The 21,043-nt window shown below is 39.9% G+C and overlaps 1 protein-coding gene across 1 annotated transcript in view; it reads left to right on the top strand.

Moving 5' to 3' along the window:
• LOC122812149 (E3 ubiquitin-protein ligase TRIM39-like) overlaps nucleotides 1–15,527 on the top strand; it is a 180,188-nt gene extending 164,661 nt beyond the window's left edge. The window contains exon 6 of the mRNA XM_044084460.1: nucleotides 14,885–15,527. Within this exon, the coding sequence (XP_043940395.1) occupies nucleotides 14,885–15,411 (527 nt within the window). The 3' untranslated portion in view covers nucleotides 15,412–15,527. The remainder of the gene's footprint in view (nucleotides 1–14,884) is intronic.
• Nucleotides 15,528–21,043: the final 5,516 nt, after the last annotated feature.

The following is a 21,043-nucleotide window of genomic DNA, read 5'->3' as shown; positions in this document are numbered from 1 at the left end:
ACTACACCTCTTCCTCTTCCCATTACTCTCTAACCACACCTATTCCTCTTACCATTACTCTCATTACATACCTCTTGCTCTTACTCTTCAAACACATTCTTCCTCCTACCTTTACTTTCTAAACACTCACCAGTTACCCAACTGCACTAATATTAACCTCTCACCACCCTCCTTTTATCACACCACACCCTACTCCCTTCTTTCATCTCCACCCAGTGAATTTATTTTTCTACCTACAAACAATCTATATTTTTTCATACAATGTATAAACAACCCATCCCATCTTATGTCCCACTCTTATTCACACTCTCACTACTACTTCCTTTAATCCTCACCCATCTTTCACCTCCTTTGAAAACCCACTAGGCATACCTAAACTACCCCAAGAAAAAACAACTCTTCTCTCCTTTTTATTCATGCTAATATAACATCCTCATTTAACTACATACTTCCTAAATACCATAGAACACTGCACATAAAATACAACACTTAGAACCCCAGGAAATGCCTACCTATGTACAGCAGATTCCCCAACCCAAACTATCTAAGTGTACTACTCTCTGTAAAGGATGGTGACATCCACCCTAACCCATGCCCACCAACAACTCCTATCTCTCTCCTCAACCACAAAGAATCACCTACTCATGCCCTGTCTAAACCATTGAACTCCCTTTTAATTGCTCATCTTAATATACATAGCATAAACAATAAAGTAACTCAACTCCAAGCTCTAACTGAAATCTACTCCTTTGATATTCTCTGCTTAACAGAAACTTGGTTAAAACCTGTAACCAAAGACAATGAAATCATCCCACCTGGATATAATATCCTGAGACTAGACCAAGTATCCAAGAAAGGTGGTGGGGTTGCTATCCTATATAAATCTAGCTTACAATTAACCACTCACAACTGTAAACCACCTATAGACTCCAATGCAGAAATTTTTATCTCCAAAATTCATCTTAACAATTCCAAATCCATATATATTATCTGTATATATCTACCACTAACAACACTGCCACCATGGAAAACATACTTTGCTGGCTTTCCCAATACCTGTCCCATGAAACCATAATCCTAGGCAACACAAACATTGACTGGAGCTGCTACTGCAGCAGCCTCCCCACAAACCATATTAACCTATATGGGTATTCCCAAACCATTACCTCCCCCACCAGAATAAATAAATCTAACAAGAAATCAAGCTTATTAGACTGGATTCTCATAAACCATCCTCCTCACATTTATGATTCAGGAACCCTCCATGATGATTTAAGTGACCACTTTCTTACCTATATCATCAGACATAAAATCAACTCTCCCATTCCAATATCTGTCAAAAACATCAGATCTAAAAAGTACTTTAACCCTGAACTATTCCAAATGAAACTAAGAGCTTGCAACTGGTTTCCCTTACAAAACCTCCCTTTAGATGAAGCCGTTAGTTACTTTAACTCCAACTTCCTTGCCATTCTCAACCACCATGCTCCAACCAGATTAATTAGAATTAAAACCAAATCTGCTCCATGGCTTTCAAAAGAAACCAAACATAAAATAAATCTTAGAAACAAACTTTGGGCAAAATGGAGGAAGACTAAAAACCCTAAAGACCAACTAACATTTAGACAGCTAAGAAATGAAACCAAGAAATCTATAATATCTGATAAAATAAACTACTACCTACAATCCCAACAAGCTAATCAAAACAACCCACAAAAATTTTGGGCTAGCATTAACCAACTACTCCATCCAGGTCAATCCACTACTCCAAATCCTCAAAATACTGACTACAAAAATCTATTGAATACAGCTAATGCTTTCAATACCTTTTTTACTAATGCTATACAAACACTAACTAGTCAACTATCACCTAATAACTTCACTCTACCTTCCTATAAATCAACCTTACCCCCTACTTTTCATATTCAACCTGTCCCAACTACAAATATTCTAACCCTTCTACAGAAACTAAAACCATGCTCACCCTCAGCAGACCAACTACCTGCTGAATTCCTACAACAATCAGCCAAAGCTATTGTTTATCCCATTTTTATTCTGATCAATAGAACTATTACCGAAAGTCATATCCCCAGTTTATGGAAAATCTCCCATATTATCCCCCTCCATAAAGGTGGACACTCCACTGAACTCTCCAACTACCGCCCCATTGCCCTTCTCTCTCCTTTGGCAAAGATCATGGAGAAATGCATTCACAGACAATTACTTGACCATCTTACCCAAAATAATTTACTTTTCAACTGTCAACATGGATTCAGACCTTCACAATAGCACTAGTACTGCCCTTCTTTCCTTCACAGATTGTATCAACAAAAAACGCAATCTTAACAAGCTTGCTTCAGCACTGTTTATTGACCTGTCTAAAGCTTTTGACATGGTAAATGAAAGTTGAACTTTTGAAATTTCGATCATGTGAAGTAGACCCATTTATATGTGTGTGTGTGTGTGTGTGTGTGTGTGTGTGTGTGTGTGTGTGTGTGTGTGTGTGTGTGTGTGTGTATATATGTATATATATATATATATATATATATATATATATATATATATATATATATATATATATAAAATACATATATATGTAGTATACTGCAAGCACCTAATTGGCTCCCTATTGAAATGTTGGCACTTGAAATGCTTAGTGCCGACAAGCCAAAAATACCCAGGAAAAGAAAACATCTTGAGGATTGCTCTTCACCTTTAAACTTCTTTTTGCCCCCTCTGCACACACACCCAAACTTATAATAACTCTTAGCTTGCCATACCTTGGAGAAAAAGGAGTATTCCAGGAAAGTGACATCGTGGACATTATATTTAAGTCCATGTTTCTGCCATTCAGTCTCCGTGTTTTGGGACTTGCTCTAGTGGGTCCTGACATTTCAAGTGGTTACCACCCAGTTCCCAGGTGGTTGAAGACTACTCTCTCAGAGGCTAGAGACTCTAGTGCCTTGTAGCTCGTTCTGAGAGTGAACTAAAATGAGAGATAGTGTAAATGTGTTAACAATGCAGAGATAGTGTATCTGCTTCTGTGGCTTGCCCAAGTACATTATTTGAGTTTGGGCAAGGTAAATGCAGCAACTGTGGGGAGGGGTGAGAGTATAGATTAGGATTTCATGCAGTGATCATGACAGAAATTTTGTTTAAAGGAGAAGGTGGGGAGTTTTAGGATTATGGAGTGGGAGGGAAGTTTTAGGTTTTAGGGAGCGGTCACAGTGTTTAGGTTTAGGGAGGGAGAGTTGAGTTTTAGGTTTAGAGAGCAGAATGGTAGTTTTAGAGTTAGAGAGTGAAGACTCGCAATAGGTTTGGGAACCAGGTGGGAGTGTTTTAGGGTTAGAGATAGGTCTGTGGTAGGGCTTTACAGTTTATTAGTTTCATGTGGTTGGAGGGCAAGGTAATTCAATAGTATTGGGCTAGTAGAAGTTGGGGCACTTGGCATTTGAAGCAACTGACAGCAAGCAAGTGTGATGTGGCTATTAGCACATGAGCAGGTACGTGTGTGTGTGTGTGTGTGTGTGTGTGTGTGTGTGTGTGTGTGTCCACATGCATGTGTATCTATATACACGTATAATGTATGCATGTGTGTATTTGGGGAGACATGGAACCTCTATTCTCTTCCTGTTTTTGCCTCATATTGTGAACTGTTTTCTTACAAAATGTGTGGTTTTCTCTCAAATTAGTGATTTTTGCAGTCACTAAATAATGACAGACATTTGAGTTTCAAATTTAACAGCCTTCAGCTAATCCAAAGTCTGTTGCTCTAGCAATGTTCTGAGTACATAAAGGAAATATCAGGCCCTGATTTTTGTCCATTGTCCCCAGTTATTATGTTTCTTTGCTTCTTAAACTGTTTGTTTGTTTGCTTCTTGAACTAAGACGTTGAAAGATGTTCGGGAGAAACATGTTGCATACTGTATTCTTACAACAGTGAGCTGAGGAAATAAATTGCTGTGTGGCAGTTATTTGTGTATTTATTAATTCCTCTAAATGCAATAAATGATATGAGATGAATTGTGACAGTCATACAAGGAGCAGTAGTTGATGGTCACATGTGTGTTTGTGTGCATGTGTGTGGAGGACAAAGATGCTGTCTCAACTGTCCCTGATTTAGCAAAATGTCTCTGATTTTTTAGTAATATTTAGGTCTGTTTCTTGTAATGTCTGTGGCTTGTTGGCAAATCGATGAAGATTACAGTCACTAGTAATGATGACCGACATTTGAATTTCATAGGAGATTACTAGGCTAACAGCTTAAAAGTCCTTACAAGCCTAGCCAATATAACCCAGTTTTGACAACCCTAACCAATGTAACCCGGTTTTGACAAGCCTATCCAATATAACCCAATTTTGCCCAAAATGTGGCTTGTAGGGGCAAGAGGATGGCAAGGATATGTGCCTGTGCATTGAGTATCTTACAGACTGCCCCTGTCCATAAGGGACATAGGCACTACACCAGTTGTGAATTTGCGATTCCCCATCCATTGATCTGAACTGCATTTGAAGAGGGCCTTAAAGCATACTGATGCAAATCTTGTCATTCTAGTAATATCTAACTATGTAAAGGTAGTAACTGTCCCTGATTTTGGTCCTTTGTCTGTCATTACTTTTTAGATTTTTACTTGATTCTTGAGATAAAAGGTTGAGAAGTATGTGGGGAGAATGCAGTGTGTTGCATGCTTTATTCTGACAGCAGCTGAGGAGATAAATTTAACTAGCATTGTCTTTGGATGAAAATGAGTGCCACTGTTGTCATTAGTTCAGGTTAAGCAGTCATTATTCTGGCTTTGCGGAAGTAGAGTCAGTTTATGTGATTTCAACTGGACTGCATTACTGTTGCTATTTTTAACACTGCCATGCATCTGAGAAGTGTACATTCGACAAAGTGGTCGTAATTAATCAGTATGTGGATTGTTGGTGATAAAACTGACAAAGTGTGTGGGAGAGGGGTTGCAGTTTATCTAAAAGAAGCAGTTAGCCATAATCTTTTTCACTTTCCATTAGTCAGACATCAGCATTCTAATCAATAACTTCTTGTCAGTGCTCATCTGAACATGATGTGTATGATGGCAAATGAACACTGGGTGAATGTTCTATCAGATAGTGTTGCCATCTACCAGCATCTGGTTCTCTGATTGTTTTTGACGGTGAATCCTTCCATGTGATGTCTGAATGTACTCTATCCCTGTGTGGGTTTTATCCACGTGCTTTGGTATCTTTTCCCAGACCATCAGCTATAGAATATATGCCTCTGGCCATTCATACTTTTACTTTCATTCCAGTCCAACACCATAGGAGTACAGAGAAAGTAACTATTCATTTTTGGAGGGATAGAAAGGCAGGCACTATTCCCAGACAAGATTGTTTACCTTTGTATTTCAGTTTATTGGGGAACTATTTTGTTAGCTTTGAACATTACATTTTAGACACAGCTTACTTTTCTTTGAAAGAAAAAAATAAATGAAACTGAATTTCTTTCCTTACTTGTGAACTTTTTTCCCCTTGCTACTGACTATCAATGAATGTTGGTGCCCTTACCAGGTCTACCAACCTCTCATGTCCCCCACTGGACGTACACCAATAAGTGTCAGGACTGCAGGACTGATGAAGAGATCAGGACATCCCAGCTCTGCATCAAGCAGTATGCTGATGCTGGAAGGATTTTTTTTAATGACCCACCATCCCCTCCTTGTGTTCACCTTGGTATGTCTTAGGACTTCTCTCTTCTGTGGACCATGCCTCCCTGCAGAGAGTGCCTAGGCAAATGCTATTCCCCTCTGGGATGAGCACTGCAATCCCTCTGTGTCAACACCTCACAAGCATGAGCTGCTGATCAAACACATTGCCTGGGCCTTAGTTAGAGCTCCCTCTGCACCACTGTGCTGGCTCTTACTCTTACATTTTTGTTCGGGCCATCATTAAATCAAAAGGTTGTAAAAAAATCTCAACATACACTTCAGACCATCTAGAGCTCTATGAATTCGGGGGGGGGGGTCTACTGATCCTCAGACACCTGGTTTAATTCATTTACATTCCCCAGACTTATTACATTAGTCTTGGCCAGTTAGGATTTGTTAAAATCATGACTGAAGCTATAAAGTAAGACAAAGTGAAAAAGCAGGAAAGAAGTAATCTGTCTGAATGGTGTGGGACCAGGATGAGGAAAACATAGGATATGGACTAGGGAAGTTCAGCTAGGATTAACGTGCATTTGGGTGGGGGTGGATGGCATGAAGTCCTTTGCCTAAGGCTCCATTTCACATAAGGCTGGCTAAGTCAGAAATCTGATGTGTATATAGTTAGTAAATGAGTAGGTACATACTGAAGCAGGCTGTGAATAAAAGTGAATGACCACATCTGCTTGATTACATGTAATGGTCATTGGCACACTGACATGCTGTAATAGAGCTTCACCCCATTCCAATCAGTCGCACCCATTAATTTGCTATATATATATATATATATATATATATATATATATATATATATATATATATATATATATATATATAACACACACACACACACACACACACACACACACACACACACACACACACACACCAGTGAAGAGTAACTGTTTAAGGCTTGTACGTGGCCATAAAGTGTGTGCTTGTAATTAAATGTGTATTGTCTATATGTTAAAAACAAGTAGAACAAAGCAAAAAATTGAAAGTTTAAATCTCCAAAATATGTGTAAATACATTTCTGGAATTTACTTTTCTGGATGGCTGCAAACCTTCCCAGTACCTAGTAAACAGACCCCCTATGTTTAATCTAAACTTTCTCCACTGAGGTTTAATCTTGGCTCCATCCACAAAGAAAAGTATCACAGATACACTAGCTTCTTCACCATTTTCAGTGAGCTAGAAATGCATTTTTAGTAGCTTGCCCTAATGTGCAGGTGGGCAACAAAGTCTGAGAAAAGGTCCCCTTATACCTGTTGCTTACTTATGCAGACATATACATGGTCTCTTCCAAACAGCACAGGACAGGTACCAAAGTAGCAGAAGATGGTGAAGTTTATTGTATTTGTATTTTGCCTCATATATTTTCAAAAATATAATTAAAATATAGCTGCTGATGTGATCAACCCCCAACCTCTACTTATATAAAGATTTGCATTCATGTTAGTTGAGTAAACATTCTGCTTAGCACTACAGTTCAACTTCAGTGATTAATTGGCAGTGGTTTTCATTTACCTAACATTGTATATAGCCAGTAAACATTTTCTAGGGCTCTGATAACATAGTTTTTTTTTCTTTCATTTGTTGAAGCTTTTGTCTGTGTATTACTGCAGGTGATGTTGCCTTTAAAATCTGATTGCTAAGTGATAAGTACATGGAAAAGCATGACCCCTCCCAACATCCCCTACATACGCTGCCCACCATTTACATATGCAAACACGTGCTCTCACACACACACACACACACACACACACACACACACACACACACACACACACACACACACACACACACACATTGCAGTTCATGAAAACTTGTGTCTCATTGGTAGAATTTTGGGGGAGTTTTTTCTCCCCTCTGCATTATTCTTTAGCACTCTACCCAGTCCCCCACATCCATTGCCGGGTGTACCAGCCATCTCCCAACGCTTAAACTTTTTCAGATAGGGCTGGGGCTAGTATGGAAGTTGAGGGCATCCTGGGAGTCTGATTACATTTGCTGGGGGGAGGGTTTTCTGTTATGACCTACCCCATCATCCCCCCCCCCCCCATGGTCTCTGTGGTGCATCTGAGGAAGGGCATGCAATGGGGATATGAGACATTTTGCCTTGCCTGCACAGTAGTTCAGCCATTTGGACCACACCTTCCATTTGCAACGTCCCCAGCCTTGAGTAGGGATTGTTACAGAAGATGTCCACAGGGCCATCTTTCCCACCTGGGATGGCAACTCTCATCCCTCCCTGCTGTAGTTTTAGTTGCTTGAGCTGCTATTTCAAACTCAAGTCAGCTGAGTCATAGTCCAGGCTTTGTCCCTATATGCCACTAGAGCAGCTGTCGGTAGTAGAATTTACAATTTAGTAAATTAAAATGTTTACTGTTTGCAAAGAAACTATTAACATTCCTGTAGCCAAGGCCAAAAAGGAGTGAAGTATGTTCAGATTTGGAGCAGCAGTTCTGGAGATATGAAACAGTAAATAAACAATTAACAAAACAAAATGCAAATACGGGAAGATGTTCATTAGCTAAAACCTAGCAACATGTCAGATGGTAAAATAAATGCATTCACGGCATCAGCACAGATTATAAAAAGTGATTTTGGGGGGAAAATGTATATATTATATACATATATAAGTACTGAACCATATATTTTTCAGAACTATTTCATTGCCCTGTAAAAGTTCAGTTCTTTCCTGTGGGAGTTGTTTACCTCAAAGTACATAATAAGCATGTGTGAAGAGGGCATATTTTTATACATTTCCCAGTTTACCAGGTAACATGTAGCTGAATGGCCAAGCTGAATCTTGGACAGTTGTTGGACCTTCCTTTTGGGGGGCTTGTTATCTTTGCAACTTCCCTAGCATCCATAGTACTGTCTTTGTTAAATTTAAGATGTGGTACTAAAACATCTACTGCATATCCATAATGGGTGTCTCGTGAATGAAACTTCAATTTAAGTTTACTAGCCATATGGCCATAAGAATAGCTGGATCTGCAGGTGCCTAAATTAGGGATGACAGTTGCTGTTCGGTTTACAGTAGTTAGATAAGGTAAAATGGATTCCAAAAGCATGAATACAGCACTGTCATACAGCACTGTCTTGTGTTAAGGACCCTAGCCCATAATGGAAGCTCTTCACATGCCTTATAAATCTGCTAGTCTAAATATATCATTCTCCAACTCTTATAGTCCACACTTCATGCAGCTTATGTGGAAGCAAGCTACTCCGCCCTCTGCATGGAAGTGCACTGGAAGGATAGTTTTCTCTTTCATCTTAAATACACAGTTGTAGCATCCTAGCACATACTCCTAAGTCATGGTTTGACCCACCCATACCAGAAGCTGTGCTACTTGCTCCAAGACACAGAGGCTGTTTGAATAATCCGCAGATACTTTAGTAACAGATAATATACCACTAAATTGTATAAACAAGCATTAGTGTAGTCTTGAAAAATACATTTTTCTAAGTCCTTGTTTGATCAGTAACAGCAATTGTCATACTGACAGCAAGCATAACATGCAAACATTCCTTGGTGAAAACTTCAGACCAGACATAAGAAAGACTCGATGTTTTCAGATCATATCACAGGATCAGTCAACATAAGGGCATCAGAACAGTCCAACTTTCACATTTATGGCTGTGTAGCTGAAGTTAAAAACTTGTAATCACTGTCAATCTCATATTGTTTATGCTAGTGTGCAATGAAAAGTATTCTTACACAGTAGCGCTGCCCTGACATTCCTAAAACTACAGTAAAGACTACTGAAATTATCAGATCACATAGCAACATTAAAAAACATTTACATGCTTTGCTTATTGCCTTTTATTAAAACGCACACAATAACTGGAGTCATTGTCCATACCAAAGACCTCTTGCTGCCTTACAGTCTGAAAAGAATCAAGTGACTTTTCTTAAGCAGATCAGGGTCTACTAAAATAACTTGTGTTTTATATGCTCATGATACACTTGCTCAGATAAGCAAGTGCTTGATATCCCATTAACTTTTATCTCCCTTAACCACTTAGCTTCCATAGCCCTGCCAAAACTTTCACTCTACCCTTAAAACTCTCTTCCCACTTCTTAACCTTAAACCTCCCTTCCTGCCCCCAAAACCTAAAACCTCCTTCCTGATCTTTAAACCTAACCCCCATCCTGCTCCCTAAACCTAACCCCACTCATGCTTTCTAAACATAATACTGCCTTCCTCCTCCTTAAACCTAAAACTCCCTTCTCCACTGGTGCCCTAATCTGCACTTCCTCTCCACTCTCCAGTCCCTCATTACAGCTGCTGCACTTGCCTCACTTAAAGTTGAATAATGTGTTCAGATAACCTGCATGAACTCATATTCAAGTTTGAGAGTGAGCAGCTATCTACCCAGACTAAAGATGCTCGAATGTCCAGCTTCAAAGCAGTGGGTTTCAACCCTTTGGGACTTTTGAGTGCTTGTAACATCCGCCAGTTCATGCTGCAGAAATGTTCAAATGCTGTGTGTTTCAGTAGATTTGAAGATTAAGCGAACACTGGCATTAGTAATAGGGGAACATTTGTGTTATTAATAGAGACACTGAAGAAGTTAATAGGTCATACAGACTTTATGGTTCATCACAGCACTTACAAATAACCTAACACTTACTGCAGTCAAAGTATTTGTGCTACACTGTGTGACATCATCTCCCAATTTCAGATGTCAGTTCTGATTGCAGAACATAAGATGTGATGATGACTGAAAACAACATGCATAGTATTTGCCAGGTACCCCTGACCTGGAAACAGCCGCATTTAATTGCTGAAGGGCAGTACTGTTGTGTTGAGCACAGCGTAATACAGAGAATGGGGGGGGGGAGGCAGTAATGATGGGATGTGTAAATGTGCAAGTAATCTTTAAAACTTCTTTTCTTCTCAGTGATGAAGCTCGAGGTGAATTCCTTGTGCTCATTCTGAAAACACCTTAACAAGTGGTTATGACTAATGACCTGATCATAATTGTTTGTAATACATGAGGAATTTTAGCCTGCCTGATGTATGACAAATTAAAAAAAAGAGATTAAACACAGGGGTGCAGTGTCCACTGCTAGTTGAATGGCAGCTGTACGCTTTTCTCTGCCACATTTTTACTTTTTATGTAGCAGCATTTAGTGTTACAGGTTTCCAATTCAGTTCATTGTCATATTCCATGTGTGGCAATATGAAATGTGCTCATGTACAAGGTTCTTGTGAGCTTGTTTTAGTAAGGTTCTCTTGCTTATGAGCCCTCACTGTTTTAAGGCTTTTTTTCCTCAAGTTGGTGCTGTTTTGTCTTGCTTTATGTATTACATTGAAAATTGGAAACATTTCCAAACTGTATGTGTCAGATTAAATACAAGCTTACTTTTCTGTCAGTTCTAAATATTTTTAAATTGCGTTCTCAGGGTACTCATCTTAGAGCCACACTTTTTAAACCACAGCACTGACACGGCACATTTCCATTCTGAAGTGATATATTTTTAGTCACTGCTCAGAATTCATTTTCATGATAGAATTTTGCAGTACGAGTCACTTGTTATGTAATGTGGGGTTATGACTTTTGATGAAAGGTACAACTAATAGTGTAGTCAGAATGGTATTTGAAAACCCTGGGTTCAGGTTGTATCTAAAGCTTGTAAATTCAGTCTTGAGGCTGAAAGTAAACAGTTTGACAAAATCCCTTTGAAGTTCTACTACCTTCTACTAAAATTTACTTTCTTGGTAATTTCCTTTTGTTTTTGAGGTTTCATTAGAGTTTCCACTTGGCAGTGTTTAATTAGGAGCTGCTTGCCTAATGCTGAAAAAAACTGCTAGTGAAACAAAGAGTAGCTGTTGAAATGCATATTTTTCCATTTGTTTTGCATCCTTTATGTCTTTAGATGTTTATCTGGTGCCTTCTGTTGTGGAACTTGTTGAAAGCATGTTATCAGGATGTACCAAAAAGCAGCTGCACCACATAGATATACGCACATCTTTCACATCCTGCAGTTCTGAAGTAGTTTGTTTGGTAAACTAATACTCACAAGCCAAGTAGTAAATTCCTTTTTAAATACAACAAAAAAGTTGTTCTGTAACTCTGAGGTAAGCAAGAGGGCAAAATAACACAGCTTATGTTTCCTGTTTAACGGGAGGCAGTTTTATCATGTAGCCAGTTACATATGTATGTATGTGTGTGTGTGTGTGTGTGTGTGTGTGTGTGTGTGTGTGTGTGTGTGTGTGTGTGTGTGTATGTGTGTGTATGTATATATATATATATATATATATATATATATATATATATATATATACACAAGCCCTAGTTCAGGTGAGAATAGCAGGGAATCTCAGGAATTAAAAAAAAAAATGACCAAGCACAATATTTATTCAACATTTGTTAACTAGGAAAGTCCAACTAGGGCAGAGTCTATTTTCACTTGATGCCCAGGGAGAAACACTCCAGACATGTCCTTGGAATGTGGGAGGAAACCAGAGTGCCCAGAGGAAGCTCACATGAATCCAGCAAGGACATGCAGACTCTGCACAGAAGGCACCCCAGCCAAGAATCAAACCGGAAAGCCTCTTATTGTAAGGTGGTAGCGTTAACTGCTACACCACTGCGACACCTGAAATGAAAATGGCAGATGTGAGTTTTGATGCATGACAAGTTACTTCAAGATAACTATGTAATATGTATGTAATATATCTTCTGGCAAAGAATATTCATTAAAAAAATGGTCAGACTTTGTTAAGTAAGTTCAGGTAGTAGAGACATGTTTCGTGAAACCACCTTGATGTATGTAGTTCCTGGAGATATGAAGGCACCAGCTCAGATATATAGGCAATCTTTTGATTATACCAGATAATGTTCAGGTACTGATCAGCAATGCTTTTTGTATTGCTTCACAACATACTGTCGATGTGCAGCTTGTTCAAGAGGTAAAGATTTGCCTTTGGTTGTATAAAGACTTCTCCTCCACTGCGTGGCAGTAGCCATATGTCCCAAGCACGTTGTTATACTTCAGTGATTGGTGTTGGCAATAGAGCTAGAAGTTATTAGAAGAGATCATGTGACCCTAAGCAATCAAAGTTACGTGCCTTGGGCTACTGAGATGCAGTTGGTAGTAAAATACTAGCTAACACTAGCATGCTTTCCTCTGTCACGTGGTAGAAAATAAAAACTAATTGTCTAGTTTGCATTGTAAAGGTTACACTGCCAGCTCTTGAGTACTAAAATCAGAGTAGGCTGCTTGCATCTGGAGTGTAGCACAGATAGTGTTTGCATTCATCTGCTAACACTGTTTTTACGTATCTCCCAGACCTCTTTCAGCCTGTATAGACTAAATACCTGTAATTGGTTAAATAATGATTGAAACATATGCACATGCATACAGTGCTGCCCGGAGAGTATTAAGTTATTCATTTGAAAAAAGTGTTTTTTTTTCTGGCTGCAAGGGGCAACAATAACTCAACATTAGGCACATATGTATTAATTGAATCGGGAGATATGCACTGTCCCTAAATGTAATATAAGGGAAGGGAAAGAGTTTGAGGCCATACATCCAAAATGGAAATGTCTGGTGTATTGTGTGGAAGGGGATATGGATGGTACATGTTCAGTTAAAAAAGGATGTATCCATGAATCTGAAAGCTGGTATTATGTACCTTTTAGTACAGCATATCTGTAGGAGGGCTATTATACAAAGGCAGGCATGAATGGTGTAGTAGTGCATGCTGGCAGCCTTCAAGAGAATATGTGGGAAGTTGAATCTGTACTGCATCATTTTGGATCTCTGATGCCCTGTCTTAATCCTGTTTCCCTAGGTGTAACAGGATTCTAAATATGTATCTGACTAAGAGTGGTATGGTCTGATACTCAGTAGTTCGTGATGGAGGCAGGCAGGTTCCAAGCAGAGCATGCAATGATGATGTGAGAATTAATGAAAGCCTGCTTATGTTGCAGCAAGATTAAGACAGGTAAAGAATGGACTGTGCTTACTCGCTCCTGATATGATAGTGTGTGGAGAAAGCTACACTTTTTCTAAACTTCTTCCAGTAATCTGGCAAAGTAAAGAACATCGTAGGGGGAGGTGCCTCGCTGACCCTAAGAAGGCACCAAGATGCATGAGCAGTGGACAGAGCTGCATCAGGTCAGTGCATTGAGTACAAAAGTTCAATAATAATTGCAGTGGCTACATTAAATGAGAAAGGTACACTTTTATCCTTGTGCCGAAAACAGAAAAACTTACAGTGGCTTCAGATAGACTATATTTCTCATATTTCTGACCAAATTGTATTTTATTGCCATCATTTTGATTAAAAGTCCAATTTTTGGCACCTGTATATCTACGTTTGTACCAGGATGCTACCTTGTCTTTTTGGATGTATGGGTGCATGGAGGTACTCCCTGAAGTTTTAAGGATACTTGACTGAACATTTGATCATTGGCAGGCTATGTCCTGTATAACTTAGGCTATGGCAACAGTCATGTCTTTGAACATTTACTGCTACAGTACGTTTACTTACAGAACTGTACTTTTTAGAACACATTTTCTGTATACATTCAGGTGAATAGCTCTTAGCACCCTAGAGGCCTATGTTTACTTTCCAGTGGAACACCTTTTTCTTGCTCAGTTAGAAAAGTTAGCATTACATCACAGTTGCCAGTTGTAAACATGCATGCAGGTGTTGCTTAGAACACAAAAGAGCTACTTCAAAAAATGTAAAGATGAACTAGCATTTGTATGGTATCTTGCAGACCTGTGTATGGTGACTATGGTGCACTGTTCCTTGTTTCTCAGAAAAGGATGTATTGAAATTGCTTTACTTTACACTGGTTTGCATTTATGGCATTCAACTTGGACTCTTGTCAGAATCATGCTTTCTGAGCAATAACCAAGAAACATGTTCATGGTGTTTATGCATGACTTGTTAATAAAATATATGGATAAATAATGTGTGTGTGTGTGTGTGTGTGTGTGTGTGTGTGTGTGTGTGTGTGTGTGTGTGTGTGTGTGTGTGTGTGTGTGTGTGTGTGTATATACGCTCATATGCACATAAATGCAGTGAATGAGTGACTAAATCTTATAGACAAGGGTAAGTGCTTTCCTATCCTGTTCATTTGTTTTCAGTGTAACTAAAACTGGGGAAAAAATATTTCATAATGTATAGTGATTTTGTGTGTTTTTTGTTTTTTATTTATTTTAACAGCTCCAGCTTCTCTTGCACTAGATTCCAACACTGCTCATGTAACCCTTGTTATATCAGAAGATTTGAAGTCAGTGAGACGTGGAGATACCAGACAGGAGCTATTAGATCATCCTAGCAGATTTACAAATTGTTACGGAGTTGTGAGCTGTGAGGGATTTACCTCTGGAAGACACTACTGGGAAATTGAGGTGGGAAAGAGTGAAGGATGGAGCGTGGGAATCATCAGAGAATCTGTTAGTAGGAAGGGGAAGAAAAAGGGAATGAGCTCCCTGAAAGTCGACAATGGCTTCTGGACAGTTTGTCGATGCAGCTCTGTGTGTGACTATTTTGATAATTTGGTGGACAGTAGCATTATCAGACTTGGCATTTATCTAGACTATGAAAGGGGACAACTCTTATTTTGTAATGCAGAAAATATGTCTGTCATATACAACTATAGCTGTACATTCACAGAGAAAGTTTTCCCTTTCATTTACACTGAGCATGATTCTACAGTCAGTATAGTAACATCTATAATATTGAAATAATGTTGACATTATGAGCCATGATAAATGTTCTTTTTACATGTCATCAGTTGTATTTTATCCTATGTATCTGTGCTTTTTTATGACTTTGAGATAATATAAATAGCTGTAAATATTTATCTTTTTGCACTTTTGAACGTAAAATTGTCATCCAGTGATGTATTGTATTGTCTGTAATCCTGTCTACCTGTTTTTTCCCCAAGTTTTTCTATCGACTTTACAGTCTGCTGGCTGTTTAGAAGTTTACATGACATCATCCTATATTTAAAGACCCTTTTACCTATGTTTACATCAGTGGAGTCTTTAAATGAATGTAGTGTAGGGAATTTATCTGGAACATAATCTTTTTCTTGTCGTAATATTGATTTTTGTTTTAAAACTGAAGTGAGGCCCTAATTTTATATTTAGCTATATATGGATCTACTACTATTAGTCGATCCAAGATATGTCAATATGCTTTACATTGACACACTTCTTGACAAGAACACATTGACACGCTACAGTGCATGCAATGAGGCTAATCTTTGAAATATGCAAATAAAAGTGTTTTTTGCAGGCGGTCAGGCCCCTCTGCAGTCCCCATACCCCCTGCTAATTTTGTATCCTAACTTTTGAGATAACACAATCCCCATGGAAAGGGCATATCCCCTTACTCCAGGGACTGTTGATCTCTCACAGCTGTTAGCCATTTACATATGTCAACCAATACAGGTTGGCAATACACAGGTTGCCCAACCTAATTTTGGCTAAACCCCCTTTTTTTTCACCTGGGGTCAGTTTAGAGTGTCCAGTCCACCTACTGCATGTTTTTGGAATGTTGGGAGGAAACTGGAGCAAACCCACGCAAACACAGGGTGGACATGCATTGCATACTCCACACAGAAAGCAACCCAACTGTGAATTGAACCAAGAAATCTCTAGCTGTGAGGCGACCATGATATCTGCTGCGCTATATATATATATATATATATATATATATATATATATATATATATATATATATATATGGTTCTAGGTTATAACACCGACAGCACACAACATCGACAACGACATCACCGGCACCACATCATCTACAGCTCACAAACACGACACCACACACACTCAACACATCATCACAACAACCAATAAACAAAACAAATTCCCTGACCAAAAACCACACACACAACACAAGCACACCTAAATCCTAACAAACAAACACTAAACCTTACATACACAACTATCCACTACCCTAACTGAAACCCTAACCCTAAGGTCCGTCACTATCGCACAGTAACCTAACCCGCTCCCTGACCCTAACTCACTTAACCCGCCCTAAACCAAAACATTCACTACTGCACCCTTACCTAACTTCGGCCTAACCTAACTCACTTAACCCGCCCTAACCCACAACATTCACTACTGCACCCTTACCTAACTTCTAACCCTAACTCACTTAACCCACCCCTACCCCTACAGACCGCCAACATCGCACACTTACCTTACTGCACCTAACGTCCGTCACTACCGCGATACTTACATCCTTTCCCCATCTCGGTGTTCTCGGCGTTGGGGTTTTCATCCGTCGATCTTCTCGCGTCGGTGATTTCGCTGTCGGTCTTCTCATCTGTCGACGTTGTAACCTAGACCCATATATATATATATATATATATATATATATATATATATATATATATATAATTAATTATATATATATGTACATGTGTACATATATAATATATATATAATATATATATATATATATATATATATACATATATGTACTTCCGCGGTGGTGCAGCGGTACTGTTGTTGCCTCACAGCAAGAGGTTCTCCCGTTCGATTCGCGGCTGGAGTGCAGGGGGTGCCTTCTGTGTCGAGTCTGCATGTCCTCCCAGTGGTTGGGTGGGTGTTCGAAAGACATGCGCAAATGGGTGTGCCTTCGTTGAAGGTTGAGCTGGCACCTTGGCGTTCGTGAAAATCTACTGCCAATTATTAGCAGACTGGAGTTCCGCTGTGGTGACCCCTAACCGGGAAAAGCCGAAAGACAACAACATATACATATATATAATATGTCGCCCCTGGGATTCCGGATACTGGCTAAGGCTCTTGCCGCCCCTATAGTGCCTTTTTTAGGCAAGGTTCAGATGACAAATTTACTACTGTAACAGGAACAGGCAAGCAAAAACTGAGGGTGATGCTACTCAGTGCTAGAAGTCTAAATCTCAAAATGCACTCACTCGAGGCACTCCTTAAAATGGAGAACGTGGATATCTGTGCAGTGACTGAGACCTGGTTCAAGGCTCCAGAGAGCACCCCTGCACTACCAGGCTGTAACTCATACCACACTTTTCGACCATGTAACCTGTACCGGAACACCAAAGGCGGAGGTGTGTCCATATTCATTAAGGATATCCACACCTCCAGGCTAGTTGCTCAACATGATGCATCCGAGGGTTATCCAAGTGCCACTAACTCTGGGAAAAACTGCAATCCAAATTGTAGCTTGCTGCAGATCTCCCACCATGCCCCAAGATTCCCACTCCTCTTTTCTTGATGTACTGGAAAATATTAGGGTTCAACCAAACACCCTAATAATGGGCGATTTCAACTACCCCACCATTAACTGAGAAAACTACTCGTGTACCAACTCCTTCACACAACGCTTTCTGGAATTCATAAACTCCAATGTCCTGGATCAACTTATCCACACCCTCACCAGGGTCAACAATATCCTAGACCTAGTCATTAACAATATGAGTGACCGGTGTTCCACACCTGAAGTCAACTCCTCATTGGTCCGATCCGGCCATAAGCTAATCACCCTTGATATCCACATCCCACCCCCACCCCCCATTAAGGAAACACAGTAAAAAAATTCTCCAAAGTCAACTTCATGCTTCTTAAGACAGAAGTGGTGAACTTCATGACACCCATGCAGATGGACAATACAATTACGACTGCTGAATCCTACACAAATGCACTCTACAAGCACTTACACGAGTGCATGGATCGTGCTATCCCAAACAGAACCAAGATGCTATCTTCCAAAAAAAGGAAGCCAATCTGGTGGTCCCCTGCCATAAACAAACTGTACAACATAAGGAAGAAATTGTTGCAAAAGAGAGTAAAATCCCATGAGTTGGAGGAGCTCCCTGGTCAGCCTCAGTAAGAAGCTGAGATCCCTTATAAGATCCTCCAAAGCTAGCTATGAAGACAAAATTGCCACTGATTGTAAGGACAACCACAAAGCATTCTATAGCTATGTCAAGAATCTCAAGTGGAAACACCCAGATGTGCTCTGAGTTACAGCACAACGGCACGAAAATTACAGAACCAACCGATATTGCCAACATCCTGGCAGATAGGTTCAGTGCTAACTTTACCCCCCCCCCCACCCCCTATAGGGTCCATATATATACAGGAAGAATGCAGAGTCCCTGTAATCACAACTACGCAGGTAAAAGCTGCACTCTCTAAAGCCAAAAACACAGCATCCATGGGACTGGACAACGTCCCAGGCTGCATTTTACACAAACTTCAGAACGAACTGGCTCCCACGTACCATGTTCAATTATAACCTCACATTAGGGTTTGTGCCCACTGAATGGCGTACAGCAACAGTTATCCCACTCCACAAAGGGGGAGCCACCACTGATCCTGCTAACTATCGCCCTATTAGCCTGACGAGCCTGGTCTGCAAGGCCATGGAACGTATCATCATGGAACTCATAAACAAAGACATTGGTAACCTCCAAACTCTGGATCCCACCCAGTTTGGGTTTGTGAAAGGCCGATCATGCCTCCTGAACCTGATAGACTTATATGAGGCAGTCCCCAAAGCCGTAAATGAGGGTAAGGTGGTTCACACAGCCTATGTTGACCTCGCCAAGGCTTTCAACACCATCCTCCATTCTGGAATTATAGCTAAACTCACTAAACTAGGTATAAATCCCTACGTCACAAGATGGGTTGCCAGCTGGCTCACTGACAGAACCCACACTGTAAAAGTTGCACACTCCAAATCTGACCTCAAACCAGTGACAAGTGGAGTACCACAGGGTTCATTCCTGGGACCTCTCTTTTTGGTATCTACTTCTCTGAAGTACAGGCTAACACAGAAGGCCACTGGCTAACGAAGTTCGCAGATGACTGCAAACTAGGAACCATAGTTGAGCCCCCAAATGATGTGGAAATCTTACAGAAGGGGCTCGCTGAAACAGATGTCTGGTGTCAGAGCCATGGCCTCAAGCTCAATGCCAAAAAATGCATTGTCATCCCATTTGGTAAAAACTCTGTACCCATGAACTACTACATAGACAGCAGTCTACTTAACACTGAATGTGTGATAAGAGACCTTGGGACCCAGGTGGACAGTAGTCTGTGCTTTGATAGTCACATCGCCACAGTAGTCAGGAAGTCCTTCTACGTGGCACACCTCATCATAAAAGGGTTCTCATCCAGGAAAAAAGAGGTCATTGTTCCTCTCTACTCGACAAACCCATTGTAGAGTACAACGGCCCTTTTGGAATGTACCTCACAAGACATCTGCAGCAGCGGGAAAGACCACAGAAGTACCTCACAGAAAGGATTACTGGCCTCAAACAGATGCCCTACACTGACCGGCTCAAAAAACTCCAGTTTTACTCCGTAGCATATTGCCTACTCCGATGTGATCTCTGCCTAACATATAAAGCTATGTCAGACCCAGAGCTGTTGGACATGCTACACCTAAAGAAATCCCAATCCCTCCGAGTTACACGCTCTAGGGACCTAAACCTTGTCACCACAATAAACAGGACATGCTGGAGGGATAGATTCCTGTCCCAGAGACTTCCCATACTCTGGAACAGGCTACCCATCTATGTCAACAAAGTTCTTCATTAGCACTCTCCAAGAAAAATCTTGATGAGTGGATGGGAAATAGGAAATATACCCCAGGGATCACTTCTGTGTCTCTGCTCGACAGTGGTACAGGAAAATAACTTTCTTGGGTGGCGTAAGCCAGGGAACCTTGTTGGTTAGGCTTACGTAGGCCCTCGGGTCGATAGCCTAGTACCTACCTATGAACCTATGTATATATGTATGTGTATATATATATATATATATGTATGTATGTATATATGTATATGTGTATATATATATATATATATATATATATATATATATATATATATATACACACACACACACACACACACACACACACACACACACACACACACACACACACACATAAAATATCTGTGTGCGTATATTTATACATACAAACACACATAACATCTGTCAGGCCAGAAAAAGGTATTTGCACAGAAAAGATTCTCTGATAACTGTTTAAGCCAAAGTTTGCCAGTTAAAAATCTGATGCAGAGAATGGACCAAGATGTCAATTTGTATTCATTATTATATGACTGCAATCATTTTTTTAAAATAATACTAATAACATACCCTCTTACCAATTTCGATTTGAATTGTTTTTGTTTAGTTCAGTATGAACAGAATGTTACACTTTACCCATTGGTCTAAGTAAGTAAGCAAGCAATGGTGACATGTTTATAAGTGGTCTGCTAATGAAGTGGTAATATGATTATCTTGGGTCAGTTACTAATGCCCTTCTATACCAGAACCAGCAAACAGTAAACAATTTGAAATTTATCTG

The sequence above is a fragment of the Protopterus annectens genome, chromosome 9.part0, assembly GCF_019279795.1.
Source record: "Protopterus annectens isolate FY-2018-M chromosome 9.part0, PAN1.0, whole genome shotgun sequence".
Taxonomy (NCBI): Eukaryota; Metazoa; Chordata; order Ceratodontiformes; family Protopteridae; genus Protopterus; species Protopterus annectens.
Note: the sequence above shows the minus strand (reverse complement) of the source record. Positions and strands in the feature narration are given on the sequence as shown.